The sequence below is a fragment of the Heptranchias perlo genome, chromosome 3 (assembly GCF_035084215.1).
Source record: "Heptranchias perlo isolate sHepPer1 chromosome 3, sHepPer1.hap1, whole genome shotgun sequence".
In the NCBI taxonomy this organism is placed as follows: domain Eukaryota; kingdom Metazoa; phylum Chordata; class Chondrichthyes; order Hexanchiformes; family Hexanchidae; genus Heptranchias; species Heptranchias perlo.
The window spans coordinates 52,091,794-52,115,625 of record NC_090327.1 but is presented as its reverse complement, the minus strand read 5'-3'; the positions used below and the strand labels follow the sequence as shown (position 1 = coordinate 52,115,625).

Below are 23,832 nucleotides of genomic sequence, written 5' to 3'. Positions count from 1 at the left end.
TTTGGGAGGTGCTGTCGAAGAAGCCTTGGCGAGTTGCTGCAGTGCATCCTGTGGATGGTACACACTGCAGCCACTGTGTGCCGATTGTGAAGGGAGTGCAACCTGAATCTTGTACCAAGCTTAATGAATACAAAAATTTAAAATCTCTCAGTTGCCTGCGAAGGTTGAGGGGGATCACTTTTGAACAAACAAAAATTGTATGATTTGTTCAGTTATGTGCATGACAGCCATATATTTTCTAATGTGGTTGACAATTAATCAAATCCAGTAATGCATAACTTTGGGGATATTAAAGGAGTTAAAACTGTTTGAATCTGAGTCATTTTAAAATTCTCGACCAATTTAAGCCAACATTAGCTCTGGCAGTGAGAAGAAATACAAAAAGAAAAGAAACACTGCATGTATTGAGGTTATTTTACATTGTAGAAAATTACCATTGTTGAATGCTTTATAAATTGGCTCTTAATAGATCTATTCAGAATGACTGCCTGTTTTAATTTGTAGGCCTTTACCTCATATGCGAAATGGAAAATGTCATTTCAAGCCTGAAGGAAACCCTATTTTTGCACGGGATCTACTTATTTTTTCAGAAAATGTGGAGCAATGTCGAATAGGTAAAGTATATATATCCTAACTACGTTTAAACTATCAGTATGAGGTGACTATAATTGTTCACTTTATAAAATACTGTTAGTCATCCATTGTAACATTTTGTAGATTTTATTTTTCTGAAAAGTGGGTCACTTTCTTTGGAGCATTTTCTATCAGTCTCCTTTCATAGACTGCACATCCACAGGTAAGAGGATAGATGACCTATTCCCAGGCATCTGAAAGTGCTGTTCAATAGATGCTTATTCCTGGTGAGGAAGTAACATGGCCTTTTATCACTTCACATTTTGGTATACCTGAGATTGGGAGCTTCATGTTGGGTTGTGCAAGCAGGCACTCGCGTCCTGCTGCGTTAGCATGTTAATCCAATCTGATTTAATAAACTTTACATTTTATCAAATGTTGGTAAATAGTCTGAAAAATTTAGAGTTGTCTATTTTGGCCTTCATTCAAGCTGGTAGTATTTTTGTGATGGCATTACTTTTAAACAAAAAACTGCTTTGTTTAAAAACTGGCTGTAATAATTCCCTTGTGGAAGCTAATGTGCAGAATATTGATCAGACTTGACTGAGACTTTTTCATAGGCACAGCTTCACAAAAATTGTTATAAATAACACCTTACTTAAAATATTAAATTAGTGTCATTGAGCATGCTATGGGGAAAATCCAACATCACAATTAAACTTATAAATTTGTTGAACATGATTTTGTAGTCTATGAACCAGTGTTAAGTATTTTCAATTTTAAGTAATTGTGATGTGCTCTGCACAAGGGCATCTCTTAAAATGAGAATTTGTTTTTCAGTATTTGGAATGCTTCTTGGAGATACAATTATTCTGGACAACTTAAATGCTGCCAATCAGTACAGAAAAGAGGTATGTTCAGGGTTTGCAGTCATTCTCTGTGTATGCCTCGTTGACACTAGCTATATAGTAGTATTTCACAATATTAGGAAAGCTGTGAAATTTAATTTTTAATTGTTTTGCTTAAGTTATGTAAAGATACATGAATAATTCCTAACGAAACTTGTTGGTGACATTGTGCTGCTTTTTTAAATGAGTTGTGACTCAGGTATTTGAAACATCACTGTGATGTAACTTTTTTTAGGTTGTGAAAATCACCCACTGCCCTACATTGCTGAGTAGAGATGGGGACAGAATCCGAAGCAATGGAAAATTCGGAGGCCTTCAAAACAAGGCACCACCAATGGACAAACTTCGAGGAATGGTGTTTGGAGCGCCTCTACCAAAGGCTTACCATACACTGAATTCGCAGATTGGTTTGTTTAACATTGAGAATAACTTTTAATGCAGAGTAAATAAATCAGGATTTAGGCGATCAGTGTAATGTAGGGAAAAACAGTTATCCTTTAAAGTTACTTTATTTATTCTTGGGGAGTGCGCAGTACTGGCAAAGCTGCGTTTATTGCCCATCACTAGTTGTCATAGAAAACAGAAAATAGGAGCGGGAGTAGGCCATTCGGCCCTTCGAGCCTGCTCCGCCATTCAGTATGATCATGGCTGATCCTCTATCTCAATATGGATACAGTAGCATAGTGGTTATGTTACTGGAATAGTAATCCAGAGGCTTGGACTAATAATCCAGAGTCATGAGTTCAAATCCCACCACGGCAGCTGGGGAATTTAAATTCAATTAATTAAAAACATTTTTAAAATCTGGAATTATAATACTAGTATCAGTAATGGTGGCCATGAAACTATCGGATTGTCGTAAAAACCCATCTCGTTCACTAATGTCCTTTTTAGGGAAGGAAACCTGCCGTCCTTACCTGGTCTGGCCTATATGTGACTCCGGACCCACTGCAATGTGGGTGATTCTTAATTGCCCTCTGAAATGCCCTAGCAAGCCACTCAGTTGCAAAATCTCGCTACAAAAAGTCATCATAAGAATAAAACCGGATGGACCACCCGGCATCGGTCCATTAGGCACCGGACACGACAATGGCAAACCAAGCCCAGTCGACTCTGCAAAGTCCTCCTCACTAACATCTGGGGACTTGTGCCAAAATTGGGAGAGCTGTCCCACAGACTGGTCAAGCAACATAGTCATACTCACAGAATCATACCTTTCAGCCAATGTCCCAGACTCTTCCATCACCATCCCTGGGTATGTCCTGTCCCACCGGCAGGACAGACCGACCAGAGGTGGCGGTACAGTGATATACAGTCAGGAGGGAGTGGCCCTGGGACATTGACTCTGGACCCCATGAAATCTCATGGCATCAGGCCAAACATGGGCATGGAAACCTCCTGCTGATTACCACGTACCCCCCTCCCTCAGCTGATGAATCAGTCCTCCTCCATGTTGCACACCACTTGGAGGAAGCACTGAGGGTAGCAAGGGCACAGAATGTACTCTGGGTGGGGGACTTCAATGTCCATCAATGGCTCGGTAGCACCACTACTGACCGAGCTGGCCGAATCCTGAAGGACATAGCTGCCAGACTGGGCCTGTGGCAGGTGGTGAGCGAACCAACACGAGGGAAAAACCTACTTGACCTCGTCCTCACCAATCTACCTGTCGCAAATGCATCTGTCCATGACAGTATTGGTCGGAGTGACCACCGCACAGTCCTCATGGAGACAAAATCCCATCTTCACACTGAGGACACCATTCAACGTGTTGTGTGGCACTATCACTGTGCTAAATGGCATAGATTCAGAACAGATCTAGCAGCTCAAAACTGGGCATCCATGAGGTGCTGTGGGCCATAAGCAACAGCAGAATTGTATTCCAGCGCAATCTGTAACCTCATGGCCTGGCATATTCCTCACTCTACCATTACCAACAAGCCAGGGGATCAACTCTGGTTCAATGAAGAGTGTTGGGGAGCATGCCAGGAGCAGCACCAGGTGTACCTAAAAATGAGGTGCCAACCTGGTGAAGCTACAACTCAGGACTACATGTATGCTAAACAGCAGAAGCAACATGCTACAGACAGAGCTAATCGATTCCACAACCAACAGATCAGATCAAAGCTCTGCAGTCCTGCCACATCCAGTCGTGAATGGTGGTGGACAATTAAACAACTAATAGGAGGAGGACTCTCTGTAAACATCCCCATCCTCAATGATGGCGGAGTCCAGCACGTGAGAGCAAAAGACAAGGCTGAAGCGTTTGCAACCATCTTCAGCCAGAAATGCAGAGTGGATGATCCATCTCGGCCTCCTCCCGATATCCCCACCAACACAGAAGCCAGTCTTCAGCCAATTTGATTCACTCCACGTGATATCAAGAAACGGCTGAGTGCACTGGATACAGCAAAGGCTATGGGCCCCGACAACATCCCGGCTGTAGTGCTGAAGACTTGTGCTCCAGAACTAGCTGCACCTCTAGCCAAGCTGTTCCAGTACAGCTACAACACTGGCATCTACCTGACAATGTAGAAAATTGCCCAGGTATGTCCTGTCCACAAAAAGCAGGACAAATCCAATCCGGCCATTTACCACCCCATCAGTCTACTCTCAATCATCAGCAAAGTGATGGAAGGTGTTGTCGACAGTGCCATCAAGCGGCACTTACTCACCAATAACCTGCTCACCGATGCTCAGTTTGTGTTCTGCCAGGACCACTCTGCTCCAGACCTCGTTCCAGCCTTGATCCAAAAGAGCTGAGTTCCAGAGGTGAGGTGAGAGTGACTGCCCTTGACATCAAGGCACCAAGGAGCCCTAGTAAAATTGAAGTCAATGGGAATCAGTGGGAAAACGCTCCAGTGGCTGGAATCATACCTAGCACAAAGGAAGATGGTAGTGGTTGTTGGAGGCCAATCATCTCAGCCCCAGGACATTGCTGCCGTAGTTCCTCAGGGCAGTGTCCAAGGCCCAACCATCTTCAGCTGCTTCATCAGTGACCTTCCCTCCATCATAAGGTCAGAAATGGGGATGCTCGCTGATGATTGCACAGTGTTCAGTTCCATTCACAACCCCTCAGATAATGAAGCAGTCCGAGCCCACATGCAGCAAGACCTGGACAACATCCATGCTTGGGCTGATAAGTGGCAAGTAACATTCGTGCCAGACAAGTGCCAGGCAATGACCATCTCCAACAAGAGAGTCTAACCACCTCCCCTTGACGTTCAACGGCATTACCATCGCCGAATCCCCCACCATCAACATCCTGGGGGTCACCATTGACCAGTAACTTAACTGGACCAGCCATATAAATACTGTGGCTACAAGAGCAGGTCAGAGGCTGGGTGTTCTGCGGCGAGTGACTCACCTCCTGACTCCCCAAAACATTTCCACCATCTACAAGGCACAAGTCAGGAGTGTGATGGAATACTCTCCACTTGCCTGGATGAGTGCAGCTCCAACAACACTCGAGAAGCTCGACGCCATCCAGGACAAAGCAGCCCGCTTGATTGGCACCCCATCCATCACCCTACACATTCACTCCCTTCACCACCAGTGCACAGTGGCTGCGGTGTGTACCATCCACAGGATGCACTGCAGCAACTCGCCAAGGCTTCTTCGGCACCTCCCAAACCCGTGATCTCTACCACCTAGAAGGATAAAAGCAGCAGGCACGTGGGAACAACACCACCTGCATGTTCCCCTCCAAGTAACACACCATGCCGACTTGGAAATATATCGCCGTTCCTTCATTGTCGCTGGATCAAAATCCTGAAACTTCCTTCCTAACAGCACTGTGGGAGAACCTTCACCACACGGACTGCAGCGGTTCAAGAAGGCGGCTCACCACCACCTTCTCAAGGGCAATTAGGGATGGGCAATAAATGCTGGCCATGACAGCAACGCCCACATCCCATGAACAAATTAAAAAAAGAAAAAATCCCATATTCCCGCTCTCTCCCCATCCCCTTGAAGGTGCTGGTGTTCTTTGAAGGTGATGGGCCTCCTCCTTGAACTGCTGTAGTCCTAATGCTAATGGTGCTCCCAAGATGGTGTGAGATCGGGAATTCCAGGATTTTGACCCAGCAACAATGCATGAATGGTAGGATATGTCCAAGTCAGGATGGTCTGTAACTTGGAAGTGATGGAGTTCCCACGATCTTTCTGTTCTTTTCCTTCTCAGTGGTAGAGGTCAGAGGGCTGGAAGGTGCTGTCAAAGTAAGCTTTGTGAGTTGCCGCAGTGCATTGTGTAGATAGTACATACTGCAGTCACAGTGAGGGAGGTGGTGGATATTGAGTCCAGTGGCAGACTTGCTTATTGAGCATTCTGCTCTGCCCTGGATGATGGTGTTGCAGCTGCATCCATCCAGGCAACTGGTGAATATTCCTTCGCACTCTTGACTTGAGGCTTGTAGATGGTGGTAGTGAGGCTTTGAGGAGTCAGAAGGTGGGCCACTGATCAGAGTGCCCAGCCTCTAATAAGACTGGTCCAGTTGAGCTTTGGGTCAATGGTAAGAAAGAAAGAAAATCAATGGTTAGACCTTAGCTGGAGTATTGTTTCCAATTCTGGGCACCACACTTTCGGAAGGATGTCAAGGCCTTGGGGAGGGTGCAGAGGAGATTTACTAGAATGATACCAGGGATGAGTGACTTCAGTTATGTGGAGAGACTGGAGAAGCTGGGATTGTTCTCCTTAGAGCAGAGAAGGTTAAGGTGAGATTTAATAGAGGTAAAATTATGAAGGGTTTTGATAGAGCAAATAAGGAGAAACTGTTTCCACTGGCAGGAAGGTCGGTAACCAGGGGGGACAGATTTAAGGTAATTGGCAAAAGAACCAGAAGGGAGAAATACTTAATTGAAGAAGAGCCAGTTTCAGTGGTTTGAGAATGGATCTGGCCTGGGTGATTGGCAGGCAAAACTGTAATCGAACAATGGGCTGCCTTTGAAGAGGAGATGGTTTGGGTCCCTTCCCATGAGAGAGAAAGGTAGGGCAACCAAAGCCAGAGCTCCCTGAATGATGAGAGAGTAATATGAAGCAGAAAAAGGGGGCATTTGACATGTCAAGTTGATAATACAAGTGAGAAGCAGGCTGAATATAGAAGGCACAAAGGAGAAGTGAAAAAGGATATAAGAGGGGCAAAGAGAGAGTATGAGAATAGACGGCAGCTAACATAAAAGGGAATCCAAAAGTCGTCTTTAGGCATGCAAACAGTAAAGGGGTAGTAAGAGGAGGGGTGGTGCTGATTAGGGACCAAAAAGGCAATCTACGCATGGAGGCAGAGGGCATGGCTGAAGTACTAAATGAGTACTTTGCATCTGTCTTTACCAAGGAAGAAGATGCTGCCAAAGTCACAGTAAAAGAGGTGGTAGTTGAGATACAGGATAGGCTAAAAATTGATAGAGGAGGTACTAGAAAGGCTAGCTGTACTTAAAGTAGATAAATCACCCGGTCCGGATGGGATGCATCCTAGGTTGTTGAGGGAAGTCAGGGTGGAAATTGCAGAGGTGCTGGCCATAATCTTCCAATTCTCCTTAGATATGGGGATCGTGCCAGAGGACTGGAGAATTGCAAATGTTACACCCTTGTTCAAAAAGGTTGTGAGGATAAACCCGGCAACTATAGGCCAGTCCGTTTAACCTCGATGGTGGGAAGCTTTTAGAAATGATAATCCGGGACAAAATTAATAGTCACTTGGACAAGTGTGAATTAAAGAAAAGCCAGCACTTGGTTAAAGGCGAATAGTGTTTAACTAACTTGATTGAGTTTTTTAATGAGGTAACAGAGGGCTGATGAGGGCAATGCGGTTGTTGTGTAAATGGACTTTCAAAAGGCGTTTGATAAAGTGCCACATAATAGGCTTGTCAGCAAAATTGAAGCCCACAGAATAAAAGGGCAGTGGCAGCATGGATATGAAATTGACTAAGTGACAGGAAACAGAATAGTGGTGAACAGTTTTTCAGACTGGAGGAAGGTATACAGTGGTGTTCCCCAGGGGTCGGTACTAGGACCACTGCTTGCTTTGATATATAAATGACTTGGACTTGGACTTGGGTGTAGAGGGCACAATTTCCAAATTTGCAGATGACACAAAACTTGGAAGCATAGTGAACAATGAGGAGGATAGTAATAGACCTCAAGAGGACATACTCAGGCTGGTGGAATGGGTGGACACATGGCAGATGAAATTTAACGCAGAGATGTGTAAAGTGATACTTTTTGGCAGGAAGAATGAGGAGAGGCAATATAAATTAAATAGTACAATTCTAAAGGGGGTGGAGGAACAGAGAGATTGGGGGGTAGAAGTGCAAAAAGCTTTGAAGGTGGCACGACCATTTAAGAAAGCTGTTTAAGAAAGCATTCAGGATTGTGGGTTTTATAAATAGAGGCATAGAGCACAAATTGGCAGAAAGGTCAAGAACCAGAGGACACAGATTTAAGGTGATTGGCAAAAGAACCAAAGGCAACATGAGAAAAAACTTTTTTATGCAGTAAGTAGTTATGATCTGGAATGCGCTGCCTGAAAGGGTGGTGAAAGTAGATTCAATAATAACTTTCAAAAGGGAATTAGATATATACTTGAAACAGAAGAATTTGCAAGAATATGGGGAAAGAGCTGGGGAGTGGGACTAATTGGATAGCTCTTTCAAAGAGCCGGCACAGGCACAATGGGCTAAATGGCCTCCTTTTGTGCCTCTGATTCTAAAGTAAGACTTCAATTTATATAGCGCCTTTCACTACCTCATGACGTCCCAAAGCACTTTACAGACAATGAAGTACTTTTGAAGTGTAGTCACAATTATAATGTAGGAAACGCAACAGCCAAATTGCACACAGCAATGTGATGATCAGATCTGTTTCAATGGTGTTGGATGAGGGATAAATATTGGCCAGGACACCAGGGAGAATTCCCCTGCTTTTCTTCGAAATAGTGCGACATTTTACATCTACCTGAGAGGGCTCATGGGACCTCGGTTTAACGTATCATCTGAAAAACGGCACCTCCAACAGTGCAGAGCTTCCTCAGTACTGCACTGGGGTGTCACATGGGATCACCACCACCTGCAAGTTCCGCTCCAAGTCACACACCATGCCGACTTGGAAATATATCGCCATTCCTTCATTGTCGCTGGGTCAAAATCCTGAAACTCCCTAACAGCACTGTGGGAGAACCTTCACCACACGGACTGCAGCGGTTCAAGAAAGCGGCTCATCACCACCTTCTCAAGGGCAGTTAGGGATGGGCAATAAATGCTGGCCTCGCCAGCGATGTCCACATCCCATGAGCGAATTTTTTTTAAAAGCCTAGATTTTGTACTCTAGTCCTTGGAGTGGGACTTGAACCCACAACCTAACTCACAGACGAGAGTGCTACCACTGAGCCACGGCTAATACCTCACTGGTAACACTCAGAACGTTAATGGTGGAGTGTGATGATGATGCAGGTGCTTTTGAAGGTCAGGGGGAGGTGGTTGGGCCATGATGGAGATTGTCATTGCCTGCCACTTGGCAGCCCAACCCTGAATATTGTCCAGACCCTGCTATAGGCTGGGCAGCTTCATTATTAATTGAGTTGTGAATAGAGCTGAACAATGGAGAAATGTCAGCAAATAGCCCCACTGCTAATCTTATGACTGAGTGAAGGCCATTGATGAAGCAGCTGAAGATGGTTGAGCCAAGGATGCTTCCCTGATGCATCCCTGCAGCAATGTTCTGGGCCTATGATGCTTGGCCTCTGACGACAACCATCTTCCTTTGTTCCAGGTATCACTCCAGCCATTAGGTAGTTTTTTTCCCTTGGCCCCTAGTCACTAGGGCTTCTCGGTTAATATTCGGTTTCATATTTGGTTAAATGCTGCCTTGATATGAAAGCTGTGACCAGGTCTGGAGCCAAGTTGTAATTGGTGAGTAGATGTCGATTTATTGTATTATTCAGCAAAGAGGTGCAAGGAGTCATCAATATTAGGATGCCAAATGGGTGGTAATTGACCAGGTTACATTGCTCCTGCTTTTTGTGGATAGGACATACCTGGCAACTGACCACATTAGTCTGTCAGTTTTGTGCAAACTCTTCGAATTCATATAATTCAAAATCAAATTAGTCAGCATTTAGAGATGAATAATCAAGCAAAATCAGCATGGACCTGTTAAAGGCAAGTCATGTTTGACAAATGTACTGAGTTTTTCAAAGAAATGACTGATTGTATCAATAGAAGCAATTCAGTACATATAGTGCCAATATGGATTTTCAGAAAGCATTTGATAAGGTGTCTCACATGAGGTTTTTTATAAAAATTCAGGCTATATAGCATTAAAGGAAATGTCCTAAAATCTGTCTTTTCTCAGATTGAGGATTTTTTAATGACTTATCTTGACTATACATGGCCTTATAAATCCATCTCCTAGAGTTATTGTGCCTGATCAAATATTAAATAAGCCCTGCTAGAAGTGCATGTCTGAACGTGAGGTGAGGATAGGCTTGAACTCATTACTGTAAATTGTTTTTCATTAGCATATTTGACCATATCTAGTTACGATTGTGTATTTTTTGTATGCCTTTATTTATCAAGCATTTTTTAAAAATTAAGCAAGCATTGAATTAGGTATTTAGTATAAAGAACAATGTCTTGCTACAAGATTTTGTTTAAATGTTAAGGTGATTAGCAAAAATGAATCAAATACTTAAACTGTTAATGGCCTGCTGGCAATATTTTTTTTTAATGCAGTTCTTACTGTTGACTGACCCTTCCCACTTTATTTAAAATATTCTCCCTGGACAATTGCACTGATGAAAACATAAATAGCTGTTAGATTGCAGTACAGCTGTAAATGAGGTGTTAATCATCAGGGATCATTGAACTTTGCACCACCAGAAATCTATACCGACATTGGGGGGGGGCAAGCAAACAGTTGTACAGCAGCAATTTTTCCCCTTTACATGGCACAGTGACACTGCCCTTCAGGTTGAAAGGGTCAAGCCGCGATTAGTGTTTTAAACATTAAAGATTCTTGGGCAGTAGGCAGATTTTGTTTTTCTTGTCAATTTTTCTCCTCTTTCGCATCCCTTCCTGAAGTCATGATTCCTCGCTGGGGGATTGTGCTCTGGGTGACCTAATCCAAGTGTCCATTTTACAAGAGTGAACCTTGCCAGCGGACTATTTAATTGCTGAGGGAGAAAAAAGAAATGTATATATTTAGCACACATCCGGCAGGAGTCAGTGGTAATCTTGGCTAATTACCTACCCCCCACTCCCAACCCAAGGGTGCTGAAAATAAGCTTGCCTCCATTTGCCTGGATGAGTGCAGTTCCAACGACACTCGAAGTTCAACACCATCCAGGACAAAGCAGCCCGCTTGATTGGTGCCCCATCCACCACCCTAAACATTCACTGCCTTCACCACCAGCGCAGCGTGGCTGCAGCGTGTACCGTCTACACTGCAGCAACTCGCCAAGGCTTCTTCGCCAGGACCTCCCAAACCCGCGACCTCTACCACCTAGAAAGGCAAGGGCAGCAGGCACATGGGAACAACACCACTTGCACGTTCCCCTCCAAGTCACACACCATCCCGACTTGGAAATATATCGCCGTTCCTTCATCGCTGGGCCAAAATCCTGGAACTCCGTACCTAACAGCACTGGGAGAACCTTCACCACATGAACTGCGGTGGCTCATCACCACCACCTTCTCAAAGGCAATTAGGGATGGGCAATAAATGCCGGCCCTGCCAGCGACACCCACATCCCATGAACGAATAAATGAAAAAGCGACCTTATCACCACTCTGGATGATACCTGCTAACAGAACAAACTGGGGATCAAACCTGTCACTTTCCTGGCCTGTGTGGTTTACCTATTCACTGTATAAACTCACTAAACTATTAGATGAGCCTATTGGGTGCATTTTCATAAACTTAAAATGTTACCTTTTCCATTTCTAGATCTGTTTCAGATAAGAGCATCTTTTTTCTGTTCTCGTCTGAGAAAAACACACATAGGAACAGGAGTAGGCCATTCAGCCCCTCGTGCCTGCTCCACCATTTGATAAGATCATGGCTGATCTGTGATCTAGCTCCATATCACTTAATATCTTTGGTTGCCAAAAAGCTATCTATCTCAGATTTAAATTTAGCAATTGAGCTAGTATCAATTGCCGTTTGCGGAAGTGTTCCAAACTTCTACCACCCTTTGTGTGTCGAAATGTTTTCTAATCTCACTCCTGAAAGGTCTGGCTCTAATTTTTAGACTGTGCCCCCTACTCCACGAATCCCCAACCAGCGGAAATAGTTTCTCTCTATCCACCTATCTGTTCCCCTTAATATCTTATAAACTTTGATCAGATCACCCCTTAACCTTCTAAACTCTAGAATACAACCCCAATTTGTGTAATCTCTCCTCATAACTTAACCCTTGAAGTCCAGGTATCATTCTAGTAAACCTACGCTGCACTCCCTCCAAGGCCAATATGTCCTTCCGAAGGTGCGGTGCCCAGAACTGCTCTCGGTACTCCAGGTGCGGTCTAACCAGGGTTTTGTACAACTGCAGCATAACTTCTGCCCCCTTGTACTCTAGTCCTCTAGATATTAAGGCCAGCATTCCATTAGCCTTCTTGATTATTTTCTGCACCTGTTTATGACACTTCAATGATCTATGTACCTGAACCCCTAAGTCCCTTTGGACATCCATTGTTTTTAACTTTTTACCATTTAGAAAGTACCCTGTTCTATCCTTTTTTGATCCAAAGTGGATGACTTCACATTTGTCTACATTGAATTCCATTTGCCACAGTTTTGCCCATTCACCTAATCTATCAATATCACTTTGTAATTTTATGTTTTCATCTACACTGCTTACAATGCCACCAATCTTTGTGTCATGGCAAACTTAGATATGAGACTTTCTATGCCTTCATCTAAGTCGTTAATAAATATTGTGAATAATTGAGTCCCCAAGACACATCCCTGCGGGACTCCACTAGTCACATCCTGCCAATGTAAATACTTACCCATTATCCCTACTCTCTGTCACCTTTCACTCAGCCAATTTCCTAATCAAGTCTGTACTTTTCCCTCAATTCCATGGGCTTCTATCTTAGCTAACAGTCTCTTATGTGGGACCTTATCAAATGCCTTCTGGAAGTCCATATAAATAACATCCATTGACATTCCCCTGTCCACTACTTTAGTCACCTCTTCAAAAAATTCAATCAGGTTTGTCAGGCACGACCTACTTTTCACAAATCCATGCTGGCTTTCTCTGATTAACTGAAAATTCTCGAGGTGTTCAGTCACCCTATCTTCAATTATAGACTCCAGCGTTTTCCCCACAACAGATGTTAGGCTAACTGGTCTATAATTCCCCGGTTTCCCCCTCTCTCCTTTCTTAAAAAGCAGAGTGATTGCAATTTTCCAATCTAGAGGGACAGTTCCTGAATCTAGAGAACTTTGAAAGATTGTAGTTAGAGCATCTGCAATGTGCTCACCTACTTCCTTTAAAACCCTGGGATGGAAACCATCTGGTCCTGGGGATTTGTCACTCTTTAGTGCTATTATTTTCTTATGTTAATTTTATCGAGTCCCTGTCCCCGATTCAATATTAGTTTTCTTGGGATTTCCGGCATGCTATCCTCTTTTTCTGCTGTAAATACTGACGCAAAGTAATTGTTCAACATGTCCGCCATTTCCCCATTGTCAATGACAATATCCCCACTTTCAGTTTTTAAGGGGCCAACACTGCTCCTGACCACCCTCTTTTTCCTAATATAACTATAAAAGTTCTTCGTATTGGTTTTGATATCCCTTGCGAGTTTCTTTTCATACACTCATTTTGTAGCCCTTACTATCTGTTTTGTGACCCTTTGTTGATCTTTGTATCTTTCCCATTTGCCAGGATCTGTGCCATTTTTTGCCTTTTTTGTATGCCCTTTCCTTATGTCTTATACTGTCCCTTACCTCTTTAGTTGTCCATGGCTGTTTTTTATGGCAAGTAGAGTTCTTGCCTCTCAGGGGTATAAACCGGTTCTGTATCACGTTAAATGTTTCTTTAAACATTTCCCACTGATCATCAATCGTTTTACGCATTAACAGATTTGCTCAGTTTACTGTGGACAGTCTCTGTCTCATCCCATTGAAGTCGGCCTTACCCAAGTCTAGAATCTTAGTAGCTGTTGGTAAGCTTCTGCTGACAGCAATCAGACAGTATATGGTTAACTTTCCAAATTTCTGCTACTGGTGCAGAATCTCATCATTAAGAGCACAGAGATCTTTGGCTCCCACCATATCAACCATGTGTTACTAGTGGATGAAATGCAGTACCAAGAGGGCAAATTCATAAGTTACCCCTTGTGACTATACGTTGTGCTGGATCCTAGGTTCATAAGAACAGGATTAGGCCATTCAGCCCCTCTAGTCTGTTCTGTCATTCAATGAGATCATGGCTGATCTGTATCCTAAGTTTTTATTCATTCATGGGATGTGGACGTTGCTGGCAAGCAACTTTTATTGCCCATCCCTAATTGCTCTTGAGAAGGTGTTGGTGAGCTGTCGCCTTGAACAGCTGCAGTCCATGTGGTGAAGGTATTCCCACAGTGCTGTCAGGCAAGGAGTTCCAGTATTTTGACCCAGCGACGATGAAGGAATGGCGATATATTTCCAATTCAGGATGGAGTGTGACTTGGAGAGGAACATGCAGCTGGTGGTGCTCCCATGCACCCACCTTGGCTCCATATCTCCTTAACCAATGTGATTTAAGGATCACTGAAAAATATATAAACAGGACAAGGCAAGATAATAATTTTCTTTATAAGCAGCAGTCACTAATTAACATTTATTTCAGTTAACACATTTGAAGGGAAAGTGATTATTTTTCACGATTTGCAAATTTAAAAGACATTAGAATTTCTTCCCTTTTTTTCAAAAATAACAGGTGATTTTCACCCCTCAAGTCACCCTAAAACAGATTCATTCTCTGGTTCATTTGCATTCTAATCAACAATTAATTCCTCAAGAGAATAGGCAAGTGGCCCGTTTCCACAGATTTGCCAGTGCCACGCACTCTGCCTACTAAAAGGTGTGTGAGATTGGCTTGTGTTAACTAGTCCTCTAATTTTCGTTAGTTTCTGTAAGGAAATGCTTTGGTGGTGCTTAATGGTCCTGCTGAACTCAGCACGAGAGAAATTGTGAATACAAGGCACAAATGCAATTTGCTGAAAGGAATTCTGGAGCTTCAAACTTGAAGCTTAACAGCCTTTTGCTGTAGTTTGCAGATTGACTTGCTGATAAATTTAACAGAATTTAACAAATTTTTGCATGTTTCTTGTTTTTGCATGTTGTCTTGTTTTTCAGCAGTTTTGTTTCTTTTGTAGATTTTATCCAGCAGTATCGTTCTGCTCTGATCAAGCTTAATAATGTCAAACAGGAACTGGATCTACAGCTGAAGTATCTGGGTTCACCAGAAATGACCCTAAAGCACAAGGAGCTCACTGAACAAGAGAACCAGCTCAAGCAAATAGAGAAGCAACTAGGCAAGTTATCAGTGCCCTAATCACACAATAGGCCAAATCTTCCTGGAAAGTTAAAGGCGAGTTCACGATAATGCTCAAATCAACCAGCAAGTTCAGGAGAAGAGGTACGTCGTGAGTTGCAAATCTCCAAAACTTGCTGGTTGATTTACACCACTCCGCAGGTTGCCTTGCACAAACGGCATCTCACCCTTAGCCTTGTTTTTAAGAACTTGCTGGATTTGTACATTAATTGCCCATTAAACTTGCCGCAGAAAGTTAGGGCTCATAATTAACGGCGTAAGTACCCTTTTAACGATGTGATAATTGTTAATGTGATGCCAATCAATCTCTCCAGCCGAGAAAGGAAACAATTTAAACTGTTGAGTCTCACTACTGCATGCAGTAAAGTCGTCTTTAAAAATATCTTACTTTTCCTCTCATTTCTCTTTCTGTACCTGATTTGACTCTAATTCGCCACTCTTAATTCACCCTCCTTCTCCATCGTTTGTTTCTTTCTCAATCCTTAAATCTCATTAGTTAAGGAGATACGCTGTTGGTCCCATCGTTCACTAAGGCTCCGGATGCCCTGTTGTGCTCTCTGCACCATTACCAGCTCGCAGTTCCAGCAAGTTACGGCGCAAATTATATTGTGTCCCATTCCACAATCTTCAAGCAACATAACATTGGGCCAAATCTTGCTGATGTTGAAATTTCATCTGGATTTGATTATTCTCGGCACCTAGTAAAAGCAGATGTGTACTACATGCTATCGTATGCTTGGAACAACTCCAAGGATATCCCCAAGTATATTACTGTCTTTTTTGCCTTTGGAATTTAATGCTTATTCTGGATATAATCATTAAGAAAGAGCCCAAAATTCATGCTATCACTAATTTAAGTGGAGAAAATAGACTGGAGTAAAAAATAGTATTTGACCCTGAACAAAACTTAGTTACCTTATTTACTTCTCGTAATATCTAGAGGATATTGTGGATTAAGTTAGATTATTGACTTTAGCATACTTACTTTTGCATCTGCTTTTTTGTTAAAATTAGTGGTGACGGGTGTTTTAACTGCAAAGTGATTTAAGGACTATAAGACCATAAGACATAGGAGCAGGAGTAGGCCATTCGGCCCCTCGAGCCTGCTTCGCCATTCAATGAGATCATGGCTGATCTGGTTTTCACCTCAACTCCACTTTCCCGCCTTTTCCCCATATCCTTTGACTCCCTTGCTGATCAAAAATGTGTCTAACTCAGCCTTGAATGTATTCAATGACTCAGCCTCCACAGCTATTTGGGGTAAAGAATTCCAACGACTCACAACTCTCTGGGAGAAGAAATTACTCCTCATTTCCGTCTTAAACGGAAGGGCGCCCCCTTATTCTGAGACTATGCCCTCTAGTTTTAGATTCCCCCATGAGGGGTAACATCCTCTGAGCATCTACCCTGTTGGGTCCCCTCCAATCTTGTATGTTTCAATAAGATCTCCTCGCATTCTTCTGAACTCCAATGAGTTAGATTATTGACTTTAGCATACTTACTTTTGGATCTGCTTTTTTGTTAAAATTAGTGGTGACGGGTGTTTTAACTGCAACCTGTTCAATCTTTCCTCATATGATTCCATACCCAGAATCAACCTAGTGAACCTTCTCTGAACTGCCTCCAATGCAAGTATGTCCTTCCTTAAATAAGGGCACCAGAACTGTACGCAGTACTCCAGGTGTGGTCTCACCAGCATCCTGTACGGTTGTAGCATGACTTCCCTGCTTTTATACTCCATCCCCCTAGAAATAAAGGCCAATATTCCGTTTGCCTTCCGGATTACCTGCTGCACCTGTATGTTGACTTTGTGTTTCATGTACGAGGACACCCAGATCCCTCTGTACCGCAACGTTTTGTAGTATTTCTCCATTCAAATAACATTTTGCTTTTTTATTTTTCCTCCCAAAGTGGATGACTTCACGTTTTCCCACACTATATTCCATCTGCCAAATTTTTGCCCATTCGCTTAACCTGTCACTATTCCTTTGCAGGCACTTTGTGTCCTCATCGCAACTTGCTTTTCCACCTATCTTTGTATCATCAGCAAATTTGGCCACAAGACACTCTGTTCCTTCATCCAAGTCATTGACATATATTGTAAATAGTTGAGGCCCCAGCACTGATCCCTGCGTCACCCCACTAGTTACAGATTGCCATTTTGAAAATGACCCTTTTATCCCGACTCTGTTTTCTGTTAGTTAGCCAATCCTCTATCCATGCCAGTATATTACCCCCAACACCATGAGCTCTTATCTTGTGCAGTAATCTTTTATGTGGCAGCTTATTGAATGCCTTCTGGAAATCCAAAAATACTGCATCCATTGGTTCCCCTTTATTCACGCTGCCCGTTACTTCCTCAAAGAACTGTAATAAATTTGTCAGACATGATTTCCCCTTCATAAAATCATGTTGACTCTCCTTGATTGTATTGAGTCTCTATTTTAAGCACGGTCCTTAATAATGGGCTATCAATGTCTTTTTCACATTGTTTTTCCTGTTGTATGTTAACGGTGTATTATCCTTTCCAAACATCATTCTGATCAATTTTGGCTCCTTTTCAACCACCTTACATGATCTGCTTCTAAAATTGGCAAATTTCAGACATGAAAGGCTTATTTCTTTTTTGCTCTTATTACCATGTTGTTGTCATTCAGTTTAATCAAAGTGGGTTTATTGTAGATGTGACACTCAAGACTGTGCTATCCACCTTTTGAGATATTTTGTATTGTGAATGCCAGATTTATGTTTCCCTTAATAGGTAATTTTTGTGTAAATAGAAAATTAAATAACATTTTAAAAAAACATACTGTCCAGTTTGCAGTAAAGTTGTCTATTCCCGTGCCTGTGACTAGATAACCTCCAGCATACTTGAGAGTCTGTAAATAATAAAACAAAGTGCCTTTCATAACCTCAGGACATCCCAAAGTGCTTTGCAGCCAATTAAGTACTTTTGAAGTGTAGTCACTTTTGTAATGTAGGAAACACAGTAGCCAATTTGCACACAGCAAGGCCCCACGAACAGCATACTAATAACAAGATAATCTGTTTGTGATGTTGGTTGAGGGATAAATATTGGCCAGAACACCGGGGAGAACTCCCCAGCTCTTCTTTGAAATAGTGCCATAGGATCTTTCACGTCAACCTGAGAGGGCAGACAGGGCATCGGTTTAATGTCTTGTCTGAAAGACAGCACCTCTGCCAGTGACAGCACTCCCTCAGTACTGCACTGGAGAGTCAGCCTAGATTTTCTATTCGTGTCTGAAATGGGACTTGAACCCTCAACCTTCTGACTCAGGCAAGAGCGCTACCAACTGAGCCACAGCTGACACCTTAATTATGATGGAAAAGGTGGGCCTGTGTATTTAAGTATTATTAATCATAGTTTTTAAACTTTTTTGTAACTTGGGATTTTATCAAACTGTAGGCAAGTAACCAGTATTTGCGATGCCTATACATCTGACCAGATTATTAATAAACATTGAAGGAGCTCACTTAAAAAATTATGATAGTGATTGTAAAGATTTCATTATGGGAAAATTATTACAGTGTGAGCTGGCTCAGATGTGAGCAATGTAACATCCACATATGGTTCTATTTGCTTTTACTACATCTCCTATTATGAGATGCAACACGTTGGACCGCCACTGAGTGTCATCTTGGAGCTGTAGGATGAGAGGTTTGTGTCCCCGGTATTAGATGTGTTGCTGTCTACTGTGCTGCCAAAGAGAGGTCAGATAATTTTCCATCATATTGCTCTTTTTTTTAAAAAAAAGGGAGAATCATACTTTGGTTCAAAGATATGCCAGAGAGGCAATGTTCAAACTGCATAGATAGCTACCCTCCATGGGTGCAGATGTCCCCCGGCTCCCTCAGCTCTTTGCCAAAATGGTCACGTTCATGTGTGAGCCTTGATGATGAGCATTGACAGGCTGTACAACTACAGGGATAATCGCAGATCAACTCTCTTGCTTCTAGCACTGCTAGGCTGAGATCAGCTAATTCAGTACAGACCTGGGTTTGAGCAATTCACTACAGACTGGGGATCCTCCTGGTCTGTTTAACTCCAGCAACTCTCTGGATAAACTCACCAAGCCGCCATCATGCTACAGAGATTGCAGAGTTCTCTGGGTAAATTCACCAAGCCATCATTGGGGCGGGGGGGTCCACAAAAAAAAATTGATTTAAAACTGATGTAATAGTGTAACGTAATTTAAAAATGATGCTTTCATGTGGTTGATTTTAATTTAACTTTGTCCCTTTAACAAAGGGTTCAAAGTGCTTTCAGTTCCAAAATGCCTGCTCTTCATGAATGCTATATAAAATTATTTCTCTGTTCTAAGACCCATGTGAATGATTAAAGGAGAAGGTGTATATATACGTAAATGGCTTCTATTCTATCCATGTCAATTGAATCTTGATAGTTTCTTGGGAAACTAATTACTTATGCTTTGAACAAGGTTTTGATTGTACCAGCATTTCTATAAACTACAGATCTAAACTAGCCCATTTCTAGAATTTTCTATCTTGGTCAAATTTCAAACAGTTTATTTTAGAATGTACTTGGCCATATTATGTTGAACAGTAAAACTGGTTAATTTGGGAACATGTTATGGATCAGAATTTTGAGGTTGCATTTGGATATATCTATCCCACCTCGTTTGTTAACCCCTTCTTTATATGGCTTCCTTAGAATCATAGAAAGTTACGGCACAGAAGGCGGCCATTCAGCCCGTCGTGTCCATGCCGGCCAAAAAAGAGCTATCCAGCTTAATCCCATTTTCCAGCACTTAGTCTGTAGCCCTGTAGGTTACAGCATTTCAAGTGCTAATCAAAGTACTTCTTAAATGAGTTGAGGGTTTCTATCTCCCACTCTTTCAGGCAGAGAGTTCCAGACCCCTATCACCTTCTGGGTGAAAGTTTCTCCTCAGCTCCCCTCTAATCCTTCTACCAATTACTTTAAGTCTATGCCCCTTGGTCACTGACATCTCTGCTAAAGGAAATAGGTCCTCCCTATCCACTCTATCTAGTCCAGTCATAATTTTATACACCTCAATTAAATCTCCCCTCAGCCTCCTTTGTTCCAAAGAAAACAACTCCAACCTATCCAATCATTCTTCATAGCTAGAATTCTCCAGCCCTGGCAACATCCTCATAAATCTCCTCTGCAGCTTCTCTAGTGCAATCACATCTTTCCTGTAATGTGGTGACCAGAACTGTACACAGTACTCGAGCTGTGTGGCCTAACCAGTGTTTTATACAGTTCTAGCATAACCTCCCTGCTCTTATATTCTATGCCTCAGCTAATAAAGGAAAGTATCCCATATGCTTTTTTAACCACCTTGTCTACCTGTCCTGCTACCTTCAGGGATCTGTGGACATGCATTCCAAGGTCCCTTTGTTCCTCTACACCTCTGTGTCCTCCCATTTATTGTGTATTCTCTTGCCTTGTTTGCCCTCCCCAAATGCATCACCTCTCACTTCTCTGGATTGAATTCCATTTGCCACTTTTCTGCCCACCTGACCAGTCCATTAATATCTTCCTGCAGTCTACAGCTTTCCTCTTCACTATCGACCACTATCCTTCTCCAGACTTCTTCCTCCCCCCACCCCACTCATTAATATGTAGTTTTTTTTAAATAGGCACTGTAAACTTCACTGTTTATCAGATCATGACAGGAATGGAGTTTTATGAAGTTCATTTATTGCTCTGTTGATGAAAGTGTCCCAATTTCTGATGCATGCGCTGTGCAGTGTACAGGATATTTTTCTTCCACTGAGTTATTTTCCATGGTTGGGTATTATCGCTGTAGACCATCTTGCAGCATCCATGGTTTTGTCTGGGATTGAATTGCTGTCTGCTGAAATAGAATTTTTAAAACTTTTATTTTGACAGTTTATTTTAAAGTGTAAGCTAAGTTTTAAGTTATTTTAGGTTTTGTGTTTCTAAACATTGTTTTAACCAAAAAAAAATCCCGAATAGAATATCAGGGATTTGAATCTTGGCACCCTTGATCACTAGTTTTAAACTGTAATAATTTAGAACTCCTAAAGTTTTATAAAAAGAATAGCTATGTTTGCATGAAAGCTTCTCTGGCTTGGTCAGTTTATCCAGAGTAATCCGCAACCATGTCCACTTGCCAAGTGAGAACTGAACCAGTCTGTACTCTGCCCCCTCTCCAGATCATGCCAATAACTATTTTGTTTTTTAATTGTGTGCACTAATGGGAAGATGCAGGTAGGGAAGGGAAAATTTTGAAGAGGATGTGTAAGGAAGAGGCTCAGAATGTTAAGATAGAATAGAAGAAACCAGAGACCATCAAGAGAATTTTGGCAGACATTGAAGCAGATTAGTGAATATGGAAAGAGGGTTGAATGATTCAGATTGGTTGCAAAGGAATTAAGAGTACTTTTTTTTTAACATAAAGCTATATCTTCACCTCTCAAAAAAAAAAGGGTCTAGCACATTTCTACTCCAGCTAGTCCTACCTCAGCATAATAGATGGACGTTATAGCCAGCCTATCATCTGTCTCATGTACAGCCTTGAATCAATGCAGCTGTGATAATTTGTTAAATCATAAATATCATTGCATTCCATAACTAGCTACTAATTATTCACAATTTATTCTAAAGCACAACATCAAAAATCAGCTTCAGAAACAGGGAATGCCAGGTTGCAAAGTTTGATTTTTTTTTTTGGTATAAATTATTTTTGTCTGTTATGTTGGCCTTTTTTACAGGAGGATTTGAGTACAGGAGTAAAGATGTCCTATTCCAATTATATAGGGCCTTGGTGAGACGGCACCTGGAGTATTGTGTACAGTTTTGGTCTCCTTACCTAAGAGAGGATATACTTGCCATAGAGGGAGTGCAACGAAGGTTCACCAGACTGATTCCTGGGATGGCGGGGTTGTCATATGAGGAGAGATTGAGTAGACTAGGCCTATATTCTCTGGAGTTTAGAAGAATGAGAGGTGATCTCATTGAAACATACAAAATTCTTACAGGGCTCGACAGGGTAGATGCAAAGAGGATGTTTCCCCTGGCTGGGGAGTCTAGAACCAGGGGTCACAATCTCAAGATACGTGGTAGGACATTTAGGACTGAGATGAGGAGAAATTTCACTGAGGGTGGTGAATCTTTGGAATTTTCTACCCCAGAGGGCTGTGGAGGCTCTGCCATTGAGTACATTCAAAACAGAGATCGATAGAATTCTAGATATTAGAGGCATCAATGGATATGGGGATGGTGCAGGAAAATGGCGTTGAGGTAGAAGATCAGCCATGATCTTGTTAAATGGCAGAGCAGGCTCGAGGGGCTGGATGGTCTACTCCTGCTCCTATTTCTTATGTTCTTATGTCTATTGGATGACTGGTTAAATCTGCAAAACAATGAACAATAACTAGGCTTGAAATGTTTTAGCACAACACCACAATCACTATTTCCATATGTTTTAGGTTATGTTTAGCTGCAAACAAACAACAAAATGTTGGAAGCACATTACACCTTGTTTATATATTTAAAAAGGAGCTGGGACTGTGGCAATTTTCCTGATGTCCCGTCTGTGTTCTAGTACAGTACTATGGAACATGTAATCCAGGCTAATTGTGCAATTCTGTAATGTAACAGTTGGAATTACTCTTAAAAAGGTGCCTCACATGTTGTCGATTATGCTGATTGTCTTATTATCTGTACACAGGTATGACTCCAACAGGAGTAACCTCTGCCTGCAGTCCTAAAACAGTAGCTTTAGATTTGTCTGATGGGCAGACTCCAAGCAAAAGAATGAGAAGAGAGAGTGCAAAGAAAACATACAGGTATGTTATCGAAGCCATTTTTTTTTAAAGTCCCATTTATGCACTTTTAGGATGGTTGAATCATTGCTAGAAACTTTCATTTTTATAAAATGGCATTAGGTAATAAAACTTTTTTTTTCCCCTTTAAAACAGTGCAGAAGAATGGGTTTCAATACCTTTGAGGAAATCACAGCAGCCACCTTCAGGGTCTGGATTAGACACAAATGGAAGTACTTTGACACGGAAAAGAAAGGCTTAGAACAAATGTAGATGTTTTGGGGGTATATTTTCCTCTGAAAAATTCTGCTACTAAACGCATAGCAAATATGTTTTCCAAAAGAATTTTCTTAAGCATCACACAAGGAAATATATCTCATTATATAGATGAGCCGTAAGCAATAGAATTACTGTTAAGCAGAAATAATGTATATAGTCTGAGAGAAAAATTGAACAATGTATGAATGTTCTACAGAGATTTTATCCAACAGTCGCAAATATTTAAAAAAAAACGCCTGTTGGTAGATAATGTGTTCATTTGTAGTTATTTAAATTGAAAAGCTTAATTTTGTACATTCAACTTTGTATTTTTTATTTTTAAAAGCTTTTTCAAAAGTTTACAGAACTTTGTTTGTCACAGAGCAAGAAATAAAGCCTCTATAATTAGATGTTATTTTCTTTAAGCCTACTCCAAAATGAAATCTTACTTTTTTTAACCAAACGGCACACACAGTTGATGAAACACCACTTCCTTGAAACATTAATTGCTTGAAACAAGCGTCATCGTTTTCCTAACCTTTTTATCCTTGAATCTTAAGCAGTTCTATTCGTGTTGCTGATAATCAGATCTAATGGAACAAGACAATACTATTCGGTCCATCAAGTTCACTCCTCTTCGAACATGTACATCTAAACAATCATGAACTCCACCCCTTTTATCTAATTTTAATCCATTTATCTAATCTGAGAAGTTCTTCAAAATGTTTAACTACTCTCAAAACTCCAAAATATATATCCAT

At 41.8% G+C, this 23,832-nt stretch overlaps 1 protein-coding gene across 2 annotated transcripts in view; it reads left to right on the top strand.

Annotated features, from left to right (window-relative positions):
* Positions 1-23,464, top strand: part of smchd1 (structural maintenance of chromosomes flexible hinge domain containing 1) — a 217,336-nt gene extending 193,872 nt beyond the window's left edge. The window contains exons 43-48 of one of the 2 annotated variants that reach the window (XM_067979701.1): positions 505-614; positions 1,414-1,484; positions 1,717-1,888; positions 14,841-14,999; positions 22,720-22,837; positions 22,970-23,464. In XM_067979701.1, the coding sequence (XP_067835802.1) occupies positions 505-614; positions 1,414-1,484; positions 1,717-1,888; positions 14,841-14,999; positions 22,720-22,837; positions 22,970-23,075 (736 nt within the window). In that variant the 3' untranslated portion in view covers positions 23,076-23,464. Of the gene's footprint in view, positions 1-504; positions 615-1,413; positions 1,485-1,716; positions 1,889-14,840; positions 15,060-22,719; positions 22,838-22,969 lie in introns of those variants that run through there. The other variant, XM_067979694.1, reaches the window with a different exon arrangement.
* Positions 23,465-23,832: the final 368 nt, after the last annotated feature.